Raw genomic sequence first — 20,727 nt, forward strand, 5'->3', positions numbered from 1 at the left:
CTGAAGAGTCACGCCCTGCAGACAACTAGGCTCACTTCTGTGGCAGGTCGCCAAGAGGCCGCTCTACCGTAAGCCGTCAGGTTTCATTCATTAAATGAGCTCGTATTTGTGTCACGCCGTTACAAAGTTACAAAGTGTTCGGAGAGCAGGCGCCGTTGGCTCCCGGGCGGTTCCCTGCGCTGCCGCCCTCCCGCCAGCAGGGGGCGCCATCCCGCCCCGCGCAGCGCCCGCTCTGCCCGGAAGTCCCGCCCCGGCCGGAAGTCGGAGTAGGAGCATCCAGGAACATGGCCGCGTCCGCGAGGGCTGGAGGGGCGCGCCGGCGCGGCGGCCGGAGGCGGGGGCCCGATGGGCAGCAGGGACGCGGGGCACGCCGCGGGCCGGGGGGCGGCACAGACGGGGCCCTGCGGCGGCTAAGGCTAGCGGTGGAGGAGTTCGTGCAGGCGAGCTCCGAGGGTGGGATCCCCGGCGGCCCCGCGGGGCCCCGGACGGGGGCGCGCGTGCGGCCGGGCGGCAGGAAAAGCCGCAGGGAGCTGAGGAGGGAGAAGCGGCACCGGAGGACGGCGCGCCGGCTTCAGAGCACTGCGGGCCGCGCGCAGGGCCCGGGTCCGGGCGGCGGCGGCGGAGCGGGGGGAGCGAGCGGCCCCCGGGCGGACGGGGCGGCGGAGGCGGCGAGGGCGGGCGGCCGGCCGCCGGCTCGTCGGGCCCCCCCGCCGCGGGACGGGCTGCGACCTCCCCAGGCCACGGGCGCCCGGGCCCGCACCGAGGCCAGAGGCCCCCCCGGGGCGACCAGGCCCCCTGCAGCTGCCGCTGCGGCTCGGAAACGGGCCCTTCTGGCGGCCAACGAGGAGGAGGACCGGCAGATCCGGAAGCTGGAGCGATGCCTCGGCTTGAACAAGCGCAGAAGGAAGGGTGACGGTAGCTCCGTGCCGCTTAGCTTTGCCCGCGATGGGCTCGACTACATCCTGGGAGCCCTGGAATCCGGAAAAAATAGTGGCTTGTATGGGAGCAGCGGTGAGGAGGAGGAGGAGGAGGATGCCGGACAGACTGCCCCCGAAAGCGGCTTGGAGAGGGGCACCGAGGGTGAAGGGGAGGAGGAGGAGGAGGTGGAAGAAGAGAAGAACAAGCTGGGAGCAGAAACCGGAGCACCGGTCGAGGAAGAGGATGAGCGAAAAACAGCAGAAGGGAGGGCCACGTGGGAGAGGAACAAAAAGAGAGTCCGCTTTGCAGAAGAAAGGAGTGAACCTTCCTCTGAGGACTCTGACACAGCAGATCAGGTATCCTGCGAACAACCTAAATTCTCCGGGGTTTTTCCTGAAATAACAAGTGATGGCAAGAGTGGGACAGAAGTGACCTATTGATGTATTGGTAGTTGTTGAGCCAAGTGTGGGTGAATTGGGTTATTATGTCTGTTTTGTTTTTTAATTTACATAATAAAGAGTTCAAGGAGGAAACCTCTCTAAAGATCTTTTTATCCCAGAAAGTTAATGGCCTTCCCACTGATTGTCCTAAGGTGGTATCTCCTTCATTCCGTGTTACTGCCTCATTGTCCAAACCTGACTTTGAATGCCCTCCCCCTTTGCTCTGTTCCCACCGCCGATGTGTACCGCAAGGACATCAGGACCCCCTACCGGGCTCTGCCCTCGCCTAGTCCTTCTCCTGTCCAGCTACTCCTGCAGTGAGTCTTTGAAACACAGAGCTAGTCAATTAACGCTCCCTTGCATAAAGCCGTACATTGAAGATCAAGTTCAAAATCCATGACAGAGCAGTCAGGGCCTTCATGGGCGGGCCCCTTGCTATTAAAATAGCTTCACCTCGGCATGCACCTGACAGGCAACCTTGTGACTGCACGCACGTCCTTCCTCACATCTCACTGTTACAGCTTTCTGCCCCTAAGTATATGTGTTCCTTCTGCCTGCACGGTCCCTCCTCATCTTCTCACTGTTTGTGCTTATCTGTTCACGTCAGACAGATCTGGGAGTCTTTCCCACCTTAAGTATATGAACTAACTGGCTTTCGTTTCTGGCCTGTGCCTTAGCAGCAGGCACTTCTCGAGCAGTGTTAAACTGCTGTCAGCTCCTCTCTTAGAACTTCTGTTTTGGACTGTTCCTAACTTTTCTTTCACAGCCTGTTGAGGTGTAATTAGCATACAGTTTGAACTAATGGGTGTCTCAAGGGCAACGGTTTCTATGTACATAAATGTGATTTCTCCAACTAAGTTTAAACTCCCTAACAGCATGGATCATGCCTTACAAATGTTTGTCTCCTAAAGCCCTCACTTAGGTGCCCAGGGAGGGTTGGTACGATACCAGTGGTAATGATTTGTAACCTTGCACGTGGATGATCTAGGACATAGTGAGCAATGGATTGATTTTGATTTTGTCATGTATACTTACGTGTTAGTTTTGAACAAGTTTGAAGTTATTTTAGGACACTCCTCCTCCAGAACCGGTGGTGCGTGTAATTGAGGTGTTCCTGTACCGCTGTGCTGGCCATAAATCGAGCCTGGGCAAGTGCAGAGGGGAGAGCTCTGGTGGGCAGCTGCCGGGGGGCGCGGCCAGGTCTGAAGAGGCACAGAGTGGAGAACAGGATGAGAACACACTCTGATAGTCACGGCAAGGGTGACCCCCCGCGGGCTGGTGAGGGGAGCCCTCGCTCAGGACTCCCCAGGGCACTCGGGGAATTTTTTATGTGGATTAAGTCACAGTGGTCAGTCAGTAGTTACAACTTCTGCCCGTCCTTGGGACTCTGATACGTAAATATGAACGTAGCAGGCAGAGAAGAGGAACTTGTTCAGTGTTAAATTTTTGTAATTCTGTCCTTTCAAGCAGAGTCTTTGTGAAAACAACGGCAAGTACATCCCCCCTCACGTGAGGCAAGCTGAGGAAACAGCGGGTGGTCAGAAAAAGGAGGGACTGGAGAGACTGCAGAAACACGTCAGAGGTCTGATCAACAGGTAACCTCGCCCATTGCCATCCCATGCTGTGCCAAGAGCCCATCTGTTTGTTCTAAACTTACAGAAACTTTCCCAGGAATTAGACTGTAAGCGATGGGGTGGCGGGGCTGTGGTGGTTGATCGGCCCCTCTCTGTTTCTGTCCTGCTGCGGCCAGGTCTGTCCCCTGAAAAGCAGGAAGCCCACCTTTTCCATTTGGTACTTTGAACCCTTCAGAGTCTGAAAGCCATGCAGGTGCCCTCGTGGTTGTTCTGAGAAGTCCCAGGAACAGGGCTGGCAGGGCCTGTCCTCCCCCTGCGGTGGCACTCTGGCCCAGGAATGTGGTCTGCGGCCCCCTTTGCTCATTCCTTGTGGTAGCACGTGTGTGCGTCCTCTGCAGCAGGAAGCATCAGGTCCCTGCCCACAGTGAAGACAGGACCTTCCCAGCACCACATGGCTTTCCTGCTAGCCTTTGTGGCCACACCCAGTCCTCCCCGCCGAACCCACTGCTTTGTTTTGAAAACAAAACACTCTTTCCAGAGCGCCTGGGTGGCTCAGTCAGTTGAGCGTCTGACTCTTGATTTCGGCTCAGGTCATGACCTTAGGGTCCTGAGATCGAGCCCCACGTCGGTCTCTGCACTCAGCGGGAGTCTGCTTAAGATGCTGTCTTCCTGGGGCGCCTGGGTGGCTCAGTCGGTTAAGCGTCTGCCTTCAGCTCAGGTCCTGATCCCAGGGTCCTGGGATTGAGTCCTGCATCGGGCTCCTTGCTCGGCGGGGAGTCTGCTTCTCCCTCTCCCCCTGCTGATCCCCTTGCTTATGCTGTCAAATAAATAAATAAAATATTAAAAAAAAGAAAAGATGCGGTCTTCCTCTCCCTCTGCCCCTCCCCCGCACTCACTCCTGTGGGCACTTGCAGTCTCTTTCTCTCAAATAAATAGATCTTTTAAAAAAAACTTTTTTAAGATGTTGAGAGAGAGAGAGTGCACATGTGTGCACACGAGTGAGGGAGAAGGGGCAGAGGGAGAGGGACAAGCAGACTCCCCCGCTGAGCAGGGAGCCCGACGCGGGACTTGATCCCAGGGCCCCAGGATCATGACCTGAGCCGAAGGCAGATGCTTAACTGACTGAGCCACCCAGGCGCCCCTAAAAAAATTTAGAAACAAAAACAGAACACTGTACATCCTCGACTTTTACCAAACATGCTGTTTGAATGCTCAGTGTTCGCATAGGTGCAGCGATAGTCTTCCAGGTGCATATCCATCCTTCCCCTCTACCAAGTGGAGCAACCTTTTCTCAGTGTGGGAACTAAAGATTTTTATGCTGGCCACTAGCCAAAAAGTGGAAAAGTTGGACTTTTTCCCAACAGCACATACTGATGTGCTAAGTAAGGATGCTTCCCTGCCTCTGCCTGGGAGCCTGGATCAGGATTCCAGTGGACTGTCATCATCGCAGTCTCCGTGGTCTTAAGGGGTCCTGTGTGTGCTTCCCCAGGGCCAAGTTTCAAGTGGAAAGACAGCATTTGGGGAACTGCAGGATTCCAGAGGATTAGGGGCTATTACGGCCAGTATATGCTGGGTTATCGGGCGAGATAAAAGCTGTTCATGGCTTAAATGTGAATGTGACATAGGGGGTATTGGTAGTATTGATGACTCGCGTTTTTTGAACTCGACCTAAAACCTCATTCCTGATGTGAGGCGCACTGCCGTTCTGCAGGTTGAGTGAGCCGAGCATGGCCTCCGTAAGCGGGCAGCTGGAGGGGCTGTACATGGCCCACAGCCGGAAGGACATGAACGACACCCTGACGGACGCCCTCCTGAGCGCCTGTGCCCCGGACACCGCCATGCCCAGCAGGCTGGTGATGGAACACGTGCTCCTGCTCAGCGTTCTCCACCACACGGTCGGGGTTGAGGTAGGGCTCCCTTCCCCTGCGCTGTGCGTCACGGTGGGCTCCATATGGTGGGTCCTGTGTGTCTCTGTCACGTGAACACTTGATTTTGCGTTTGGTCCATTCTAACGTGCCTTCATCACTTATTTTTCTCTGGACTGACATTTTGGACTTGCCTTCATGTGCCTCGTATTCCAACTCTAACAGGGACTTGTTTCAGATATTCGGAACACAGTGCTCCCGATGGTGTTACTACTCGGGTATTCATGCTGGGTGGAGAGCACTCTTTCGGAAGTGAGAGGGCCAGCAGCACGGGAGGTAAACCCGGATTTAATTAAGTGAGGGACACCTGTGACAGGGCTGAGGCTCGGGGCCGCCTGCGCCCCCTCCAGATGGGCCCGGACCCTCCCTCCCGCGCCCTCCTCTGTGAAGCGGGGCCTTTGTCAGGACTCAGTCGGGCCGCGCACATAAAGCACCTGCATGATGCCTGGTACCAGATAGGTGCTGCCAAGCGAGTCCTTGTCCCCCTTCATCTTGTGCCCTTTGTCCTCGCTCAGTGGCCCTCTGGGTTAGCGTCAGGGAGGCTGTGTGGTGCTGGCTCTGGTTCTGATAGAAAGGCGTCTTCTGTCACCTCATACGGTGAGTCACAGCCTCCAAGCATTGTTCCGTCCCCCGGTGTGGCCTTTCCCAGGGTTGTTGGAGGAAACCGCTCTCATCGCAGGACTTTATACTGAGGCTCGGGAATGAACGGACGATTCGTGAGTAGGGCTTCCTTGTCCCAGGTGACGTTCATACAGAAGAACTCACTGACCCTGTGGGTCTTTCTGTGGGGCAGTATCTTTCATGGTGGTTTGGTTTCTTTGCTTCCTGATCACCCTCCCCCCCCGGAGAGGACAGCCTGGCCCTTGGGGAGGTGGGCACACTTGTGCCTCCCTTCCTCCTGTCCTCTCAGTTCCCGGCAGGGCCCGGAGAGCAGGTGGGCAGCCGCACTTCACGCCCACAGCAGAGCCTGGGGGGACCGTGCGCTGAGCCACGTGGCAGCTGCAGACCCGTCTGGAGCTGTTGTCAGTACCCAGGTCTGCACTCTTTTCCCCTCGTTCTGTTCGTCGTTGCTCCCAGAACTCACTGGAGTCTTGCAGAGCAGGCCTGCGCAGGGCTCACTTTAACGGCCACAGACTTGCTAGACTCCGTGTCCTCCATGCCGCTAGAGGTTCTGCCATGAAAGCGGTGCGTGATGTGGGGAGACGTCGCCTACGGCTGCCACAAGGCCCCTGTCACCTGGCAGTCTCTGCGCCAGTGTCTTCCTGCGTAGCGTCGGTTTAGCGGGTTCTACATGCGGCGAGCGTATTCGGGGCCTTGGCCTATAGGAAGTGCTAGTCATCCTAACTTCTGCCTGAAGCGGGAAGTTTTCAGGTTGAAAGTCTCTTCTCCTCACAGCCTGTCCTGTCCCTGCAGGCTACATCGCTCTCCGTAGACAACTTTGGAACCAGGCTTTCCCATCTAGCAGCAGTCACAGCCTGTGAGGTTTGGAAGGTGCCGATTCTAGGATCTTCTGGGTGTTGGGAGGTGGGGACAGAGAGACACAGGCCCCAAGTCTTCTGGGCAGCAGGACTCTCCTCTGTGACGTCTGTGCCAGCTGTTTAGAGAATCTCCCTTCTGAAGCAATTGTTTTATTTCTAAGAGCTGTTCTCATTTTCACATAAGACACTGCGAGTCTCTTCTCTTCGTTATGAAGTGTGACAGAGTCACCGGATGCCATTCCTGGTGCCCCGGGAGTGCCATGATTCAGTGCCATTATTAGAGGGCTTTCTGAGCACCCCCCGTCCTCCCGCCTCACGCCGTGTACTTCGTAATCAAGAGGATTCTCATAGGGACAGTAGTTTGAGTTACAGTAAGAGCTGTAGGCCCTGACCGCCCACAACATGCAGGGATTCACTGGACTTGAACACAGGAGGTTATTGGTCCTCCTTATTCAAGCCTCTGCTAACAGCGCGAAGGACATCTGAGCTGACTCGTTCCATGGGAAGCTGTTACGGTAGTTGGCTAACAGGGCCCACTAGCACTTCTAGCGGGTGACGCGCTCCCGGGACTAGTGCCAGCATGCTGCTTGCAGTTCTATGAGAAAAACTTGCTCACGGGAATTCATGGAAGGGGAGAGTCTAGCGAAGCCCATGTCGTCAGTTACTGAACTGCTTCTCAGTCATTTAGAAATAAAAATCAGGTCTGTGCAGATCTGTGTTAAATTCCCCAAGTCAGAATTAATGTATATTCTCAAGTAACTTCAGCAACATGAACGTTATTCGTATTTTTAAATGTTATCCTAAGTAGGGGCGTCTGGCTGTCTCAGTCGATGGTGCGTGGGACTCTTAATCTCAGGGCTGTTAAGTTCCAGCACCACGTTGGATGTGCAGATTACTGAAAAATAACATGTTAAAAAATAGAAGTCATACTAAGTTATATTTTATTTTGAAGATACTAACTGGAATCTAAAGTTTTAAAGAATGCTAACATAATTATTCTACTCATGTGATTGAAAACATACCTATATATGTTTTATGCCTGAATTTTTCTTGCTATCTGCAGAGTTCTGATTTCTCTTCAGGTCATATTTGAGTACAGTATTCTTCCTCGTCCACGTTTCAGGTGGTCATTTCGTGGCCGGTGTGCTGACGTCCCTCCCTGCCAGCACCGAGCCCCCTGCTTCTGTCCCCCTTCAGCCTTAACTTGAGCTGGAGAAATGAGTGTTGTTCATAGCAGTACATTTTTAGAGCTGTAGGTGTGTTCTTGACATTTTTAATAATTTTATTTTTTTAAGGAACCAGAATGGCTGCTGGCCAAAAATACGACCGTGTTGATGATAAAGACCAGAGGATGTACTCGGGTTTGGGAGCCGCGGCAGATCACCGTGGGCCATTCGCTGTGGCCTTCTCCCACGTGTATAGCGCTGTACATTCAGACTTCGGTTTTTAGAGTTCATGCCATGTTGGGGTTTATACCCTACTGTTTGTATATTTTATGTGTCAGCTTAAAAAAAGCACTGATTTTTTTCAACATACATCTTAGCTTGTTGAAAGAGGAAGAAGGATCCCTGTGAATAGCTGCTAACGTCTGGTTTTTACATGTTTGCAGTGATACTTTTTCTGCCTTCTTTGTCCAGGTCGGTGCTCACTTTTTGGAGGCCGTGGTGAGGAGGTTTGACGCCGTCTATAAGAATGGAGGTGAAGGGAAGGAGTGTGAGAACTTGCTCACCATCGTCGCCCATTTGTATAACTTCCACGTGGTACAGGCTTGCCTGGTCTTCGACGTTTTGAAAAAACTTATCGGAACATTCACAGAAAAAGATATTGAACTGACCCTGTTAATGCTGAAAAACGTGGGCTTTTTGTTGAGAAGAGATGATGCTTTGTCACTTAAGGAACTGATCGTGGAGGCCCAGGCCAAAGCCAGCGAGGCCAGTGGCAAGTTCCAGGACCAGACCAGGGTACGCCTGACCTGCTGCCTGAGTGCTCACACACTGACCAGAGCTTAAAAATAAGTATTTGGGGTAAAATCGCATTTAATTTCTTAGTGATCCCCATTGTCTTCTGCCTCATCAGGTTTTGTGGCTTTATCATGAATCCGTATGTGAGTGAACTTTGGTTTTCTGCTAAGAACTCAGGTATTCTGTGAATTGAAGAATCCGTTCCTTTAACGTTGATGCATTCAAACAATATTTACTGAGGAGGGCTGTGTGGCATATGGGCCTCAGGCATCAGCACTCTTGGATTTTCCGCTCTGCTGCTTAACAGTGATGGGCCCTGGGTCTTCCAAGCCTTGGTTTCCCCATCGAGGAAGTGGGGGCTGATTGTGGCTCCCACCTTACCTGCCGGTTGACAGGCATGGGCGAGCCCTGGGAAGCCCACAGGGGAGAAGAGGACGTCACTAGGAACAAGAGAAGTGTTCTGTCAGGAGCCTACGGGGGAGCAGGGCAGGAGGAACGGGCAGAGGCTGGCCTCAGGAGGCCTTGTAAACCCATTCAGGGGCTTGGGATTTTAAGAGGCCCTACCTGAAGAGAGCTGAGCAGGTAAATGACGTATGCTGTTTCCATGGCACTTTACACCAAGAAAAGGGGGAGGTGGGCGGGGCGGGGAGACGCCACCACAGTGGTCTGGCAGGGAGCCTTAGCATCGTAGCAGTGGGTGTGGGGTTAGGAGTTAGAGGTGACCGGAGGGCGTGGGCTGGAGGGAAGGGCGGTGTGAAGGGCAGGAAGGGCCAGGGTTACCCCTGGTGGACAGCAGGGCAGTAGGAGGAGACAGACTCAGGAGGAAAACAGGCCCGCTCTGGAAATCCTGAAATGAAGAGGTGCGGTCTCAGGATCTGTGCAGGCTGGGGAACTGCTAGCGTGCAGTGGGGTGTGGACAGAGCCCCGAGGTTTCAGAGCACCAGCATTCAGCTGTGTTGTCGAGGGGAAGAGGAACAGGACGAGGCTTCTGGAGCCAGGTCCCAGAGTGTCCCAAGGAAGCAGTTGTCCCTGGTTGAATGCTCAGAGGCCAGGCTTAAAACACGAAGTCAGCAGAGGCAGGAAGTAGCCTCTGTTGCCCAGGGATGGGGGGATGGGGAGTGCCCATGATAGGTTTGGGGTTTCTTCCTGGGGACGACGAAGATGTTCTGAAATTGATCCTGGTACCTGCACACCCCTGAACGTGCTCAGTGTGCACTTTTAAACAAGTGAGGTTTATGGTGTGTGAATTAGATCTCAGTAAATAAGTATTTGGGGAAATCTCAGAGAAAGGTATGCAAAAATTCTTTTTTATTGTTTTTGCAACTTTTCTCTAATTGTGACGCTTTCAATTTAAAAGTTAAAAAGGTAAGAAGGCCAGGAATGGGGAAGAAGTTGAAATATCATGTAACTAAAACCACGGGGGCAGGAGGGGTGCCAGGGGCGGTTCAGAGGTGTTGGGGGGCTGACGAGAGGACGTCCGATCTCGGGAGGTGCTCAGGGTCCCAGGGGAGGCCAGGTGGCACAATCGTACTGAAATATGTGGTCCTGAGCAGGAGGTCCTGTTGGCGGCGACTGTCTCCCTGGAAGACCATCTCTGGTTTACCGTCGGCAGCAGTGGCCCTGTGCGCGGCCGGTGTAGTTCTTCCCAGGCAGAGGGTCCGTTGTTCGGGCTGTATGAAATAATGGTTTCTTCCGTTTTGTTTTCTTAAAGGTTCGGTTTATGCTGGAGACCATGTTGGCGCTGAAGAACAATGACATGCGTAAAATCCCGGGCTATGACCCCGAGCCTGTGGAGAAGCTCAGGAAGCTACAGAGAGCGTTGGTGAGGCCCTTGCCCTTCCTCATCTCCCGCTCCCGTGTCTGCATGGACTCGTGAAACTGTGGAAGGCAGTTGGAGCTCTAAGTCAGGTGCCGTGTCTGGTTACTAAGAGTTCCAGGATCCTGCCTGAGAGGAAATGTCCCATTTCTGTGCGGAGACCCTCGGAGTGGTCCGGGTGCGGGGCTGTCCCTGTGAATCCAGCGTTCCCAGCACTTAGCCTGTGGCCCTCAACTCAGCCGCGCAGTACAACTGACCGCTTTGAAGGAGGGCTCAGGCCGGGGTCCCACCCAGACCAGTGACGTCCGCGTGGGAGTGCTGGGGGCTCACCTGTTGAAGCTCCCTGGGTACTCCTGATGTGGGGCCGCAGCCGAGACCCACCGCCATCCCCAGCCAGGGGGTCCCTCGGCCCTGGCTCTGGGCAGCTCTGGAATCGTTGGCTCGGCAAACCCCAGGCGCTCCTGGACAAGGTCTCACCACCAGCTCCAGGCAGCTCTCCTCGGGGCCTGCGTCCGAGCCTCCTCCCTGGTGTGACAGCTTTCCAAAGACAGCGGCATGTGGGGTGACAGACCCACAGACCTCAGACAGGAGCACTGAGTTTCCCTCCATCTGCGGCATTATTCCAAACTGGCTCACTGTCCCAGCTGTCAGGGACTCAGCACCATGTTCAGGGTCAGACGCGAGAGAAGCCCGAGGGTGACGGTGGTGCCCGCCAGGAGCCAACAGCACTGTTTGACTGGCTCCTTTCTGTCAGGTACAGAGCGCTAGCTCCGACACGGACACTCGGCTCCGCATCTCCTGGGATGGCATCCTGAGCGCCGAGCAGACCGGGCGCTGGTGGATCGTGGGGTCCGCGTGGAGCGGCGCTCCTATGATTGACAACAGTCAGCAGAAGGTCCTGGAGAAGCAGCCCTCGGGGACGGTATGAGAGCCCTGCGCGGTCCCCCGGTGTCCCGCGGCCTGCCCTGCAGGAGCCGCCTGATCCCTTGCACGTTACGAGATGTCCTGGCGTGCGTGTCTGCAGAGACTTTACGGAAACCCTTTGTTGTATGATACGATTCCATTCCATTTCTGTGGTTTCAGTCCCAAAATAGCATACGTAGAGGACTTAAAAGTGAGTGGAATGAGGGGAGCGTAGGAAAACCCGGACAGTCAGCTTGTAGACGGCAGCCTTGAGAGGTAGACAGTTTCCCAGGAGGTGTGGCTTCTGGTCCATTAGGCTCGGATTTCAAATTGTTGGAATTCTTTGTATTTCTTTGTATTTGATTATTAACTAAAGTCTATATGTTATTCAGATATCCTTCATTTTTCTCCTAATACCGTTTTTTGTCTCAGGATCCCATGTCACACCTCGTCGTCCTGGCTCTTCTGGCTGTGGCCACTTTTAATTTATGTCCTCATTGCCCGGACTGACAGGTCGTGCTGCTCCTGAGACGCTCCCCCGAATCAGGCGGTTTTCTCCTCTCGTGCCTTGCTTCGTCTCTTGCTGTGGTTTTCTCTTCATGGGAGTGTACCCAAGAATAAAGATTTAGCACTCACATGCATGTATTTCCACGTAACTTAAAATTAATCTTCGTAACTTAGAATTAGTCTTCGGTAAAGCCATGGAGGAATACGTGTTCTCTTCTAGAAACTTCCTGATCACAGTAGACCAGAGTAACTTTTCCTTGAAGCATGCTTGTGGTCTGTGCCTAAATTGCTCCTCTTTCAGGTTAGCGGGAAGATGCTAGAACTTGCCCGAAAGCAGAGAATGAACACTGACGTCAGGAGAAACATTTTCTGTACAGTAATGACTAGTGAAGATTTTCTGGACGCGTTTGAGAAGCTTCTGAAGTAAGCATTAGTGCAAATACTTTGATTAGATGTTGTTTGAGAAATGCGCACAGTTGGGTTTTGCGTCCCGGAGGGTTGGGTCAGATGCTGCCCGGGGCAGCTGGGCTGTCCTCTCTCTCCTCCTTCCCTGGGTCCAGGCATGCACTAGTCAGCAGTCTTGCTCCTGCTGACTGGCCACTGGTAGTTCCAAAACATTTCTGATATATTTTGATTAAAAGTATTAGGTGACCAACTGATTAGTGACAGTGACTGTTGGTTGTCTTAAATTGCTTAAAATTCTCATATTGAGGTTGTGTTTTTGATTACTTCTAAATTAAAATTTCCTGGTGTAGTTTCTGTAATTAGTTGTAAAAGGATATTAAAAAGGGGCGCCTGGGTGGCTCAGTCGTTAAGCGTCTGCCTTCGGCTCAGGTCATGATCCCAGGGTCCTGGGATTGAGTCCCGCATCCGACTCCCTGCTCTGCGGGGAGCCTGCTTCTCCCTCTCCCCCTCCCCCTGCTTGTGTTGTCTCTCTCTGTCAAATAAATAAATAAAATCTTTAAAATAAATAAATAAAAGGATATTAAAAGTACCTGTGTACCTTCACAAACTTTCTCAGCAAATCCGATAGTGATTCTTCTTTATGTGCTTCAGATGCAGAATACCCGGGCGCGAGGTGGGAGTCTTGTGACTCCCACCTCCTCTCCTCCATCCCCTTTGAACCAAACTGCCAGGCAGGATGTGCTCTCCTCACAGATGTCTCACTCCTCGCCGTCTCTGTTTTGCAGGCTTGGGCTGAAGGACCAGCAGGAGCGGGAGATCGTTCATGTCCTCGTGGATTGCTGCCTTCAGGAGAAAACCTTCAACCCTTTCTACGCATTCCTGGCTGGCAAGTTCTGTGAACACCACAGGAGGTTCCAGGTAACCCGCTAGCAGCCCGCCAAGTCATCTGTGCTCTGCTGTCTTCCTGGACATTCTCTCTGGCGCCGCCCACTGGGAACGAGCGCCGAGTGAGGCGTCCAGCCTGGGCCGAGCTCTGTGTGCAGGGGGACAGTCCCAGGGCCCACGCCCGCGGCCAGGCCCCCTCGGGGAGAGCAGGGGGGCGTTGCAGAGGCAGAGTGACCAGGGCAGAGGGTGCCGGGCCCCCTTTTCCTGTGGCAGAGGAGGGTGTCGTGTGGCCCCTGTCCCCGGGGGAGTGCCTCCTTGTTCTTAGGTGGCACCAGCCTTCTCTGATCTTTCTCAACATTTCTGCCGGTTGGAGGGGAAAACCCTCAAGAGAAAGAAATTACTGTGGCACTGTGTGTAGGAATGGAGGGTGTGTTGCTCCTGGCTCATCCTGACTTGACTTTGAAGACACTACAAGCAGATGAGCGGTAGAATCCGTCTGGATTACGTCCTGAGCGACTTGTTCTAACAGTGGGCTGCATTGTGACTCTTCCTTCTTCTTTTTCAATTGTTCTATTAGATGACTTTCCAGTTCAGCATTTGGGATAAATTTCGGGACTTAGAAAATTTGCCAGCCACTAATTTCTCTAATTTGGTTCACCTGGTAGCCCACTTGTTGAAGACGAAATCACTTCCACTTTCTATTTTAAAGGTTTGTATCATGGATGAAATTATTAAAAGCAATGAAAATGATAGTATAATTGTTTATATTTGGTACCTTAAGAAAATGCCTTTCCTTAGATTCTGACTTACCTGGAAAGTGTGTTTGTAACGCCCTGGCCATCCTAGAAGGTAGCCAGCGTAGCTTGCCGCGTAAATGTACCGAGTAAACAAAGGCACGGTTACAGTTGTTCTGCTCATCTCCAAGAATCTCGTTTGCACTTTGGGTTCACATGGAGGTCCTAGTTCTCAATCCTCCATTGGCCGCTGCTAAGTCGGGAGGGGGATGGGGAGGCCTAGGAGCAGGTGAGCTGTGGTGCAGGACTCTCTGCTTCTCCCTCTGATGGGCGACCCCCCCGTACCCCAGCCCTGCCGTGTTTCTGCGTCGCATCCGAGCCAGTGAGGTGCAGGTGCCCTGCTGTTGGTCTGGAGTGGACAGGAGAACCTAGACAGAGGATGTGGAGTTCCAGGTGGCCGTCAGGCCTGGACAGCGGGACCACTGGGGCCTGGGCATCCTAAAAATGGGGACAGTGAGGGAAGCTGAGGGCCAGAGAGAGTGCTGGGTCCGGGCTTCTGTGCCTCGTGCTTCCTGACCTGCAGACGCTGCAGGTGTGGTCTCCTGTTTATGCGCTTGTGTCCGTCCACCAGGGCACTGAGGTGGGTTTGCTCTGTGCCTCTTTGGGGTGTGGGACTAGGTTTGGGCCACTGAGCCAAAAATGAGAGTACTATAAAGCGTGGAAAGGACATGCCTTCTCATTGCTGGACTAGATCTTGCTTGCAGTTCACTCAAGTTTTGAGCTCTGAATGGAAGAGGATACGGTGTTTCTCTAGATTCAGTAGAACCTGGAGATGTCCTTGAAGCTTGTCCCAGGGTCCTCGCTCCCCCCCCACCACCACCACCCATTCACAGGGCCCTCTCTGGTTCTCAGGCGTGCTTTGAACTCTTCCCTCAGATGGCACGTCTCTCATTTCACACACCGTCACCCTCCATGTGGACAGCAGCATCCTGTCCCCACGCTCCGAATATCCTCTCACAGTTCTTTAAGTCAACATGAGTTTGAAATATATCCACATTAATATCTGTGATTCTGTTCTCTGATTTATCACTTCTGTGCAATATTGCATTGTGTAAGTGTACCAAAATTTATGTGTAATTCTTAGAGAACGTCTATGAGTTATTTTTCCACCTAGATCCAAATTTTCTATGTATGGTTTTAATTAGGGGGTAGTTTCTCTAAGGCATGGAGGTAAGTATGTTTCAGTTCTAGGATTAAATTCCTGATTCATGGAAACTCCGCAGGGGCAGGTTGCTCTCGACAGCGGTGTGCAAACCCCTCCGCTGTAGAGCGCACGAGACCCCGTGGCCCCACGCCCTTGCCCGCCCGCAGCGCTTCATCTTCTGTAGCTGGAAACGGTCTCACTTAAAGGGGGCGGGTGATTTTTTACTCTATTTTTAGAAATTATTGAAAAAATTGACTAAACGTGACTTGTTCTGTCTGTCCTGACTCTGATTAGGTAGTTGAGTTCAGTGAATTGGATAAACCCAGAGTCCACTTTTTACGAAAAGTGTTACATATTCTCTTAATGGAAACAGAAGTTGAAGACCTTGGTTCAATTTTTGCAAGGTATGTTCCCAGCTTATTTTGTTAAAACATATGGAAAAGAGAAGAAGAGAATTATTTTCACTTATGTTGACTTAGAAAAAGCAAGGTTGTTACACATTCGGTGCAGCTTAATACCTTATTTTCAGTTTTCATTTTACGCGGATATCTTACGCATTCGGTTTGGGGAACATGAAACTTGCCTAATAGCAAACTAATGATGATTTCTAACACGTAGAATATGTTGTTAAGCTCTTAATTGAGAATTTTTTTTTTTTTTTAATTTTTATTTATTTATTTGACAGAGAGAGAGATAGCGAGAGCAGGAACACAAGCAGGGGGAGTGGGAGAGGGAGAAGCAGGCTTCCTGCCGAGCAGGGAACCCGATGTGGGACTCGATCCCAGGACCCTGGGATCATGACCTGAGCCGAAGGCACACGCTTAATGACTGAGCCACCCAGACGCCCGAGAATTCTATTTTTAAAAGCAATTAGGTTATGCCTCCCAATTGGAGATTCCTAGAAACTGCAGTCTGGAGAGACTAGCTCATCACTGATGCACGTTTATGCGCCTCCCTTCCAGAGTGTCTGACAACCCAAAGCTGGGCTTGTTGAGAGAAGGTCTGAAGCTCTTCATCAGCCACTTCCTGTTGAGGAGCGCACAGGTGAACACAAGTGTGGAGGAGGCCAGCATGCTGAGAGAGAGGGCCGACCTTTCAACTAAGTTTCTGCAAGGCAAGGCTTCCCTGAGAATGTAGTCCAGGAAAGGAGAGGAGCGGGTGGTCATTTGTCTGAAAATGTCTTTTTAAACCCAAAAGGCTCATTACTCGGACGACCAGGTGTGTAAGCTTGGTGGAGCTAGGCCACAGTCTGTTGTGTTTAAGATACTATGTTTTAGATAGTTTCTAAATTCAAGGTTATATTGTATTTTTTAAACTGTTTTCACCTATCTATTTGTAGAACGGGGTGGGGAGAACGCAGGGAGGGAAGGACAGGCAGACGCCAAGCAGGTTCTCTAAGCAGAGACTGGCTGGGGTGCGGGTGGGATCCCGTGTGTGATGGTCTTATTTTTTAATAGACAAACAGTCCACTAGAGGGTGCAGTTATAAAGAAATTGACGGCGTTTTTTATCTTCGTTATGTGTTGACTTGGAGTTCAAAAACCACCAGTTAAATGTGGTACCTGGTGTTTGATTATTTCAAATACTGGGAGTGCAAGTGTGTTGCAGAAGTGAACAGTTGACGTACACTGCGTGGTACGTGCAGAAGCTGCCCACCGGCACTTGCCCGAACTTTTGACGTGGCGAAGGACGCCTCCTGCGTGTGTCCGTCACTCACACGCATCGGCTCCAGGGTGTGAAACACGGTACTAAGCAGCTCTGGAGTCGCCAGACAGATACCGGATGCGTGATGGGTGTGCGTCTGAGCTAGGTTCTAGGAGGAGTGCGTGCGAATAAAACAGAACTGCCGCCGGCGAGGAACGGACGTTTAGCTAGTGAAGACACGCCCCACGAGTCCCGTCAACTCTGGCTGGTTCTGAGAAGGCATAGATCGACGAACGTCTGTTCTCCAGCTCTTAGACTTTGCTTCTCTGTCTTAAATGCTGCGAACTTGAGTTAAATGTCACCTCAGTTACTGAAAAGTCATCAAAATTGTGTAGAGTAGGATTTTCTGCAGCATCCACACATGCCCGGCAGCGCACGGTCCCGCAGAGCGGTCACTTGGCCTGAGTGAGGCCGCTCCCGCGCACGCTCCCCTTTGTCGCAGACTTTCAAACACTATCTTTACGTGGCCCGACAGCAGTGTGTGTTTAGAAATGACCACGTGAAGTCGTGAGCGTCTCTGTGTGCGCCCTAAACTAATGGCTCAAGTCTTGAACGCACAAGGAACACAGACGCCTGTTTGCTGGCCTCCCCCGTGCCTGTCGAGCCCACCGACGGCCACACCACACCCATGCCTTCCAACCGGTTCTGAACCTCGTCCGCAGAGAGCAGAGCGCGCTACCCGAGAGCCCCCACTTTCTCTGCGGGAGCGGTCCGTTCTAATCCAGGTGCCTGCCTCCGCTGAAGGCCAGCACAGCGTCCTGCATCCAGAAGTCTGGCTCGGAAGGAAAATGCACCAGTCGAGCTAGACCGCGTGCTTACTGACACAGTCGACTTGCATTTGGTGCAAGCTCCCACTTCCTCGAAGACTCACGGAACTGACCTGAGGCCACTCACTGTGGGGGCGGCCACTAAGACCGAGAAGGACGGTCCCCCCATCCCTGACATTCACTGAACCTAGTTGGGGGCTTGGCTGAGCTCAGGCCGGTTTTTTGCAGAAGATAAACTTGTGTCAACTGAATTTTTATTTTTATATTGTCTTTTATTATTAAAACAATAAAAATGTTTTTCTGCCATGGAATATACTTGTGACTTAATTCCTAATGTCTTGGTCTTGCATGTATTATATGACAGGTTCTCCATAAATTTGTCCTTTTTGTAAAAGCCCTTTTTAACAGCAAAATATCGTGACTTATCACATGTTACTAAGTATGCTTTCAGTAAATAATTCTGTCTTGACCAAAAGCTACTGTGAATTCAGATTTGTTTTTAAATATATAGGATTTTAAAATGTATTACAATAACAGTATTTAAAAAATACTGCCATCAGTGCTTGGTGTATATGTAAATTTTTGGACTTCTTATGATGCAGGTTGAGAACTGCTGTTCTGTTGATAGAATTTCTGAAAAGACTCTTTTAGGGGATTTCATCTTTTTTTTTCCCTTTAAGTAATCTCTGCATCCAACCTGGGGCTTGGACTCACTACCCCAAGATCAGGAGTCGCATGCTCTACCAACAGCCAGCCAAGAGCCCCTGGGGGATTTCGTCTTTAAAATAGAGACTAAAGGGGGGCGCCCGGGTGGCTCAGTCATTAAGCGTCTGCCTTCTGTTCAGATCATGATCCCAGGGTGCTGGGATCGAGCCCCGCCCCAGGCTCCCTGCTCGGAGGGAAGCCTGCTTCTCCCTCTCCCTCTCCCCCTTGTGTTCCCTCTCCCCCTTGTGTTCCCTCTCTCACTGTGCCTCTCTCTGTCAAATAAATAAAATCTTAAAAGTTTTTTTGAAAAAAAAATAATAAAATGTATAAATCACTTTTTATATTTTATTTAGAGTGCCAGTGAAGGTTTATTTTGAAAGAACAGGTTTGCTGGTTCTAAGATCTATGCCTTATCTTTCCACTTTTTGGAAATCTATCTAAAAAATACAGTCTCCGTCTCGCTCCTCCCCTCCTTCTTTGCCCAAAGACCCAGATAAAGCAAAGGAGGCAAAATGTTAACCATTAGTGGATCTGGGTGAAGTTTATACGGACAAAGTATATTCTTACAACTTCCCTGTAAGTTTTAAGTTATTTTAAAATACAGAATTTGTGTAAGGCATTCATAATGCAGAACTCATCCTTCAAAGTTTTAAAATACTCTGATGTTTTTTCACAAAAATGATTAAGCAAATCACCTTTGCCTCTTCTGTAAAAAACCAGTTAGGCCTTGCTGTGTAAACAGTGATAGGGTTTCTGTGGTTTGCTTGGACTCGGGGCACCTGGGTTAGCAGGAGGAGCCGGAGTGGATGGAGGGGGGCCCCGTTCATTCCCTGATCACTGAGCCACAGTCAGCCTCGGGATCAAAGCCTGCGCGTGGGCGGGGCGGCCTCGGGCACCGAGTCACCAAGAGTTGAGCGCTCCTTGAAGGGGCTGTGTAGGATTCAGACTCCCACGTGTGCGCTCGAGGCACCCTTCCCACCCCAAGGCACGGGATCGGACTTGTGCTTTCTCTCTGTGGGTCGGTCCCTCGGTCAGTAGCTAGACCCAGGGTTTTCTGAACCACTTAAAGTTGCATTATCACATCCCTTCACCCTAAATGACTGTATTTCCTAAGAACACCGTCTAATTACCCAAATCGGGAAATGAACATTGATGGAATGCTGGCTCAGTCCCTTCGTTTGGGTTTTCATGCTGTCCCCTGTTCCCAGAGGTTACAGCTTCGTTCCTTCTCGGTGCGCCGCATCGGGAGACACGTGATGTCACTCACGGTGACGGTCAGTGATCGAGGCGGGGTTGGCTGGGCTCTGCCCTGGCCGCTGACCGCCTCTCTGCAAGTAGTGGGGGGACGGTGTCAACCTGTCGCTACGTCCCCGGTCACCGCAGCCTCCCTGTGGAAGGCAGCAGTCGCTCGCTGTCGGATTCTCTGGGTCACGAACAGCGTGGCTGGCCGGTTCTGGGTCAAGCGGGAGGAGCTTCCTGCCACATGACCTGCCAGCCCTCTGGGCCCTCGCCAGCCTGATGCCCTCGGAGACCACCTCTCGGCCGAAATAGCAAGTGTCTTCTGTTTTCTGCACCGAAGGCTGAGAGCAGGGCAAGATGCCGGGCCCGGAGTGCTACAGGACACCCTGCCTGACCCCCACCTCCCGAGGGGCCACTGAAGTCCTTCGCTTGACTTTGATCCTCGTCTGGCTGCCCTGCCCCTGATTCCAGCGCGCACGTAGCATCCTGATCACGGTTCCCAACAGCAGGCTGGCTGTGGGGGCGCATTGGGCGCTGGCTGGTGTGGGAGTCAACCGCGACGGTTCCTCTCGGATCGCACCCCCTCTGGGCCTCGCTGCCAGCTCTCAGTGTCGTGTGCGTGGGCGTTTGTTCGCATGGCTCTGGTCTCTGACATCCACTCAAAGCCTCTTCAGCGGAGGCCCCTCATGAAAGTGCGAATTGTTGATCGCATTCTGCGCTTCCTGGGGGCCTGCCCGGTGCAGCCCGGAGAGCCGGGCCTGGGGACATCCTGAGCTCCAAGAGCTGGTTGAAGTCTGACCAACAGGCCCTGTGGTGAAGGGGAGCAGCCAGCCGTGCCCAGAGGGACAGGGATGGAGAGCTTCCCTCGGGGAGGAGCCGAGCAGGGCGTTCTGGGGGCGCCGCCAGGCATGGGTCCCTGGGCACAGAGCCCTGCTGTGGCCCAGCCCCAGACATGGCAGTCCCACGGTGCACGTGGAGCTGACCGAAGGGCCCCGGTCTCCACGCTGTGGACGTGGGGTTTGGTCAGCGACAGCAAACCATCAAAGGATCATTGGCAAGGAGATTAAGTCCCTGAAGTTGGGTTTCAAAAATACTGGCCGACGAAGCCGGGCTCTGGATGGGCAAGTGGGCATGCTGGTGACAGAGGAGGGCCAGGGAGCGGGTTCCTGTGACCTTCCGGCCTGGCGGGCCACACGGGCCAGCGCAGCAGGGGCAGCAAGGGGGTGCTTCAGCGACACCTCGGGGGACAGGGCAGCTTGGCCTCTGGCGCCGGGGAACCCACAGAGGTCAGGGTCGGGGGGCGCAGACGCACCACCTGGAAGTGGGAGCCCCGCAAGGAGTCAGGCAGCCTGAGGGCGGAGAACAATGCCGGCCGCGGAATTTGGGGCTGTCTAGAACCAAGTCAAAGACACATCCTGTGGACAGCAGGTCGCTAACAGGGGAGGCAGCTTCACGCAGACATCGTGCGGGAGCTAAGCGCCCGGAGCCCCCCGAGCCCCTCGTGAGACCTCCGTGAGCACAGGGGGTGAGGACACACAAGCAGGTGCCTCAGGAATGCTCCTG

General features: G+C 52.8%; 1 protein-coding gene across 1 annotated transcript; it reads left to right on the plus strand.

The window, feature by feature from the left end:
* The first annotated feature begins 284 nt into the window (after positions 1-284).
* On the plus strand, positions 285-16,276 carry NOM1 (nucleolar protein with MIF4G domain 1). The gene is made up of 11 exons (XM_035029800.1): positions 285-1,274; positions 2,826-2,953; positions 4,644-4,839; positions 7,973-8,296; positions 10,008-10,118; positions 10,867-11,034; positions 11,824-11,945; positions 12,713-12,845; positions 13,390-13,521; positions 15,045-15,154; positions 15,713-16,276. The coding sequence occupies exons 1-11, from the start codon at positions 285-287 to the stop codon at positions 15,885-15,887; spliced, it is 2,589 nt and encodes an 862-aa protein (XP_034885691.1). The 3' UTR covers positions 15,888-16,276.
* The last annotated feature ends 4,451 nt before the right edge of the window (positions 16,277-20,727 follow it).

Source organism: Mirounga leonina, unplaced genomic scaffold, assembly GCF_011800145.1.
Source record: "Mirounga leonina isolate KUSES-001 unplaced genomic scaffold, KU_Mleo_1.0 Mir_321, whole genome shotgun sequence".
Classification (NCBI taxonomy): domain Eukaryota; kingdom Metazoa; phylum Chordata; class Mammalia; order Carnivora; family Phocidae; genus Mirounga; species Mirounga leonina.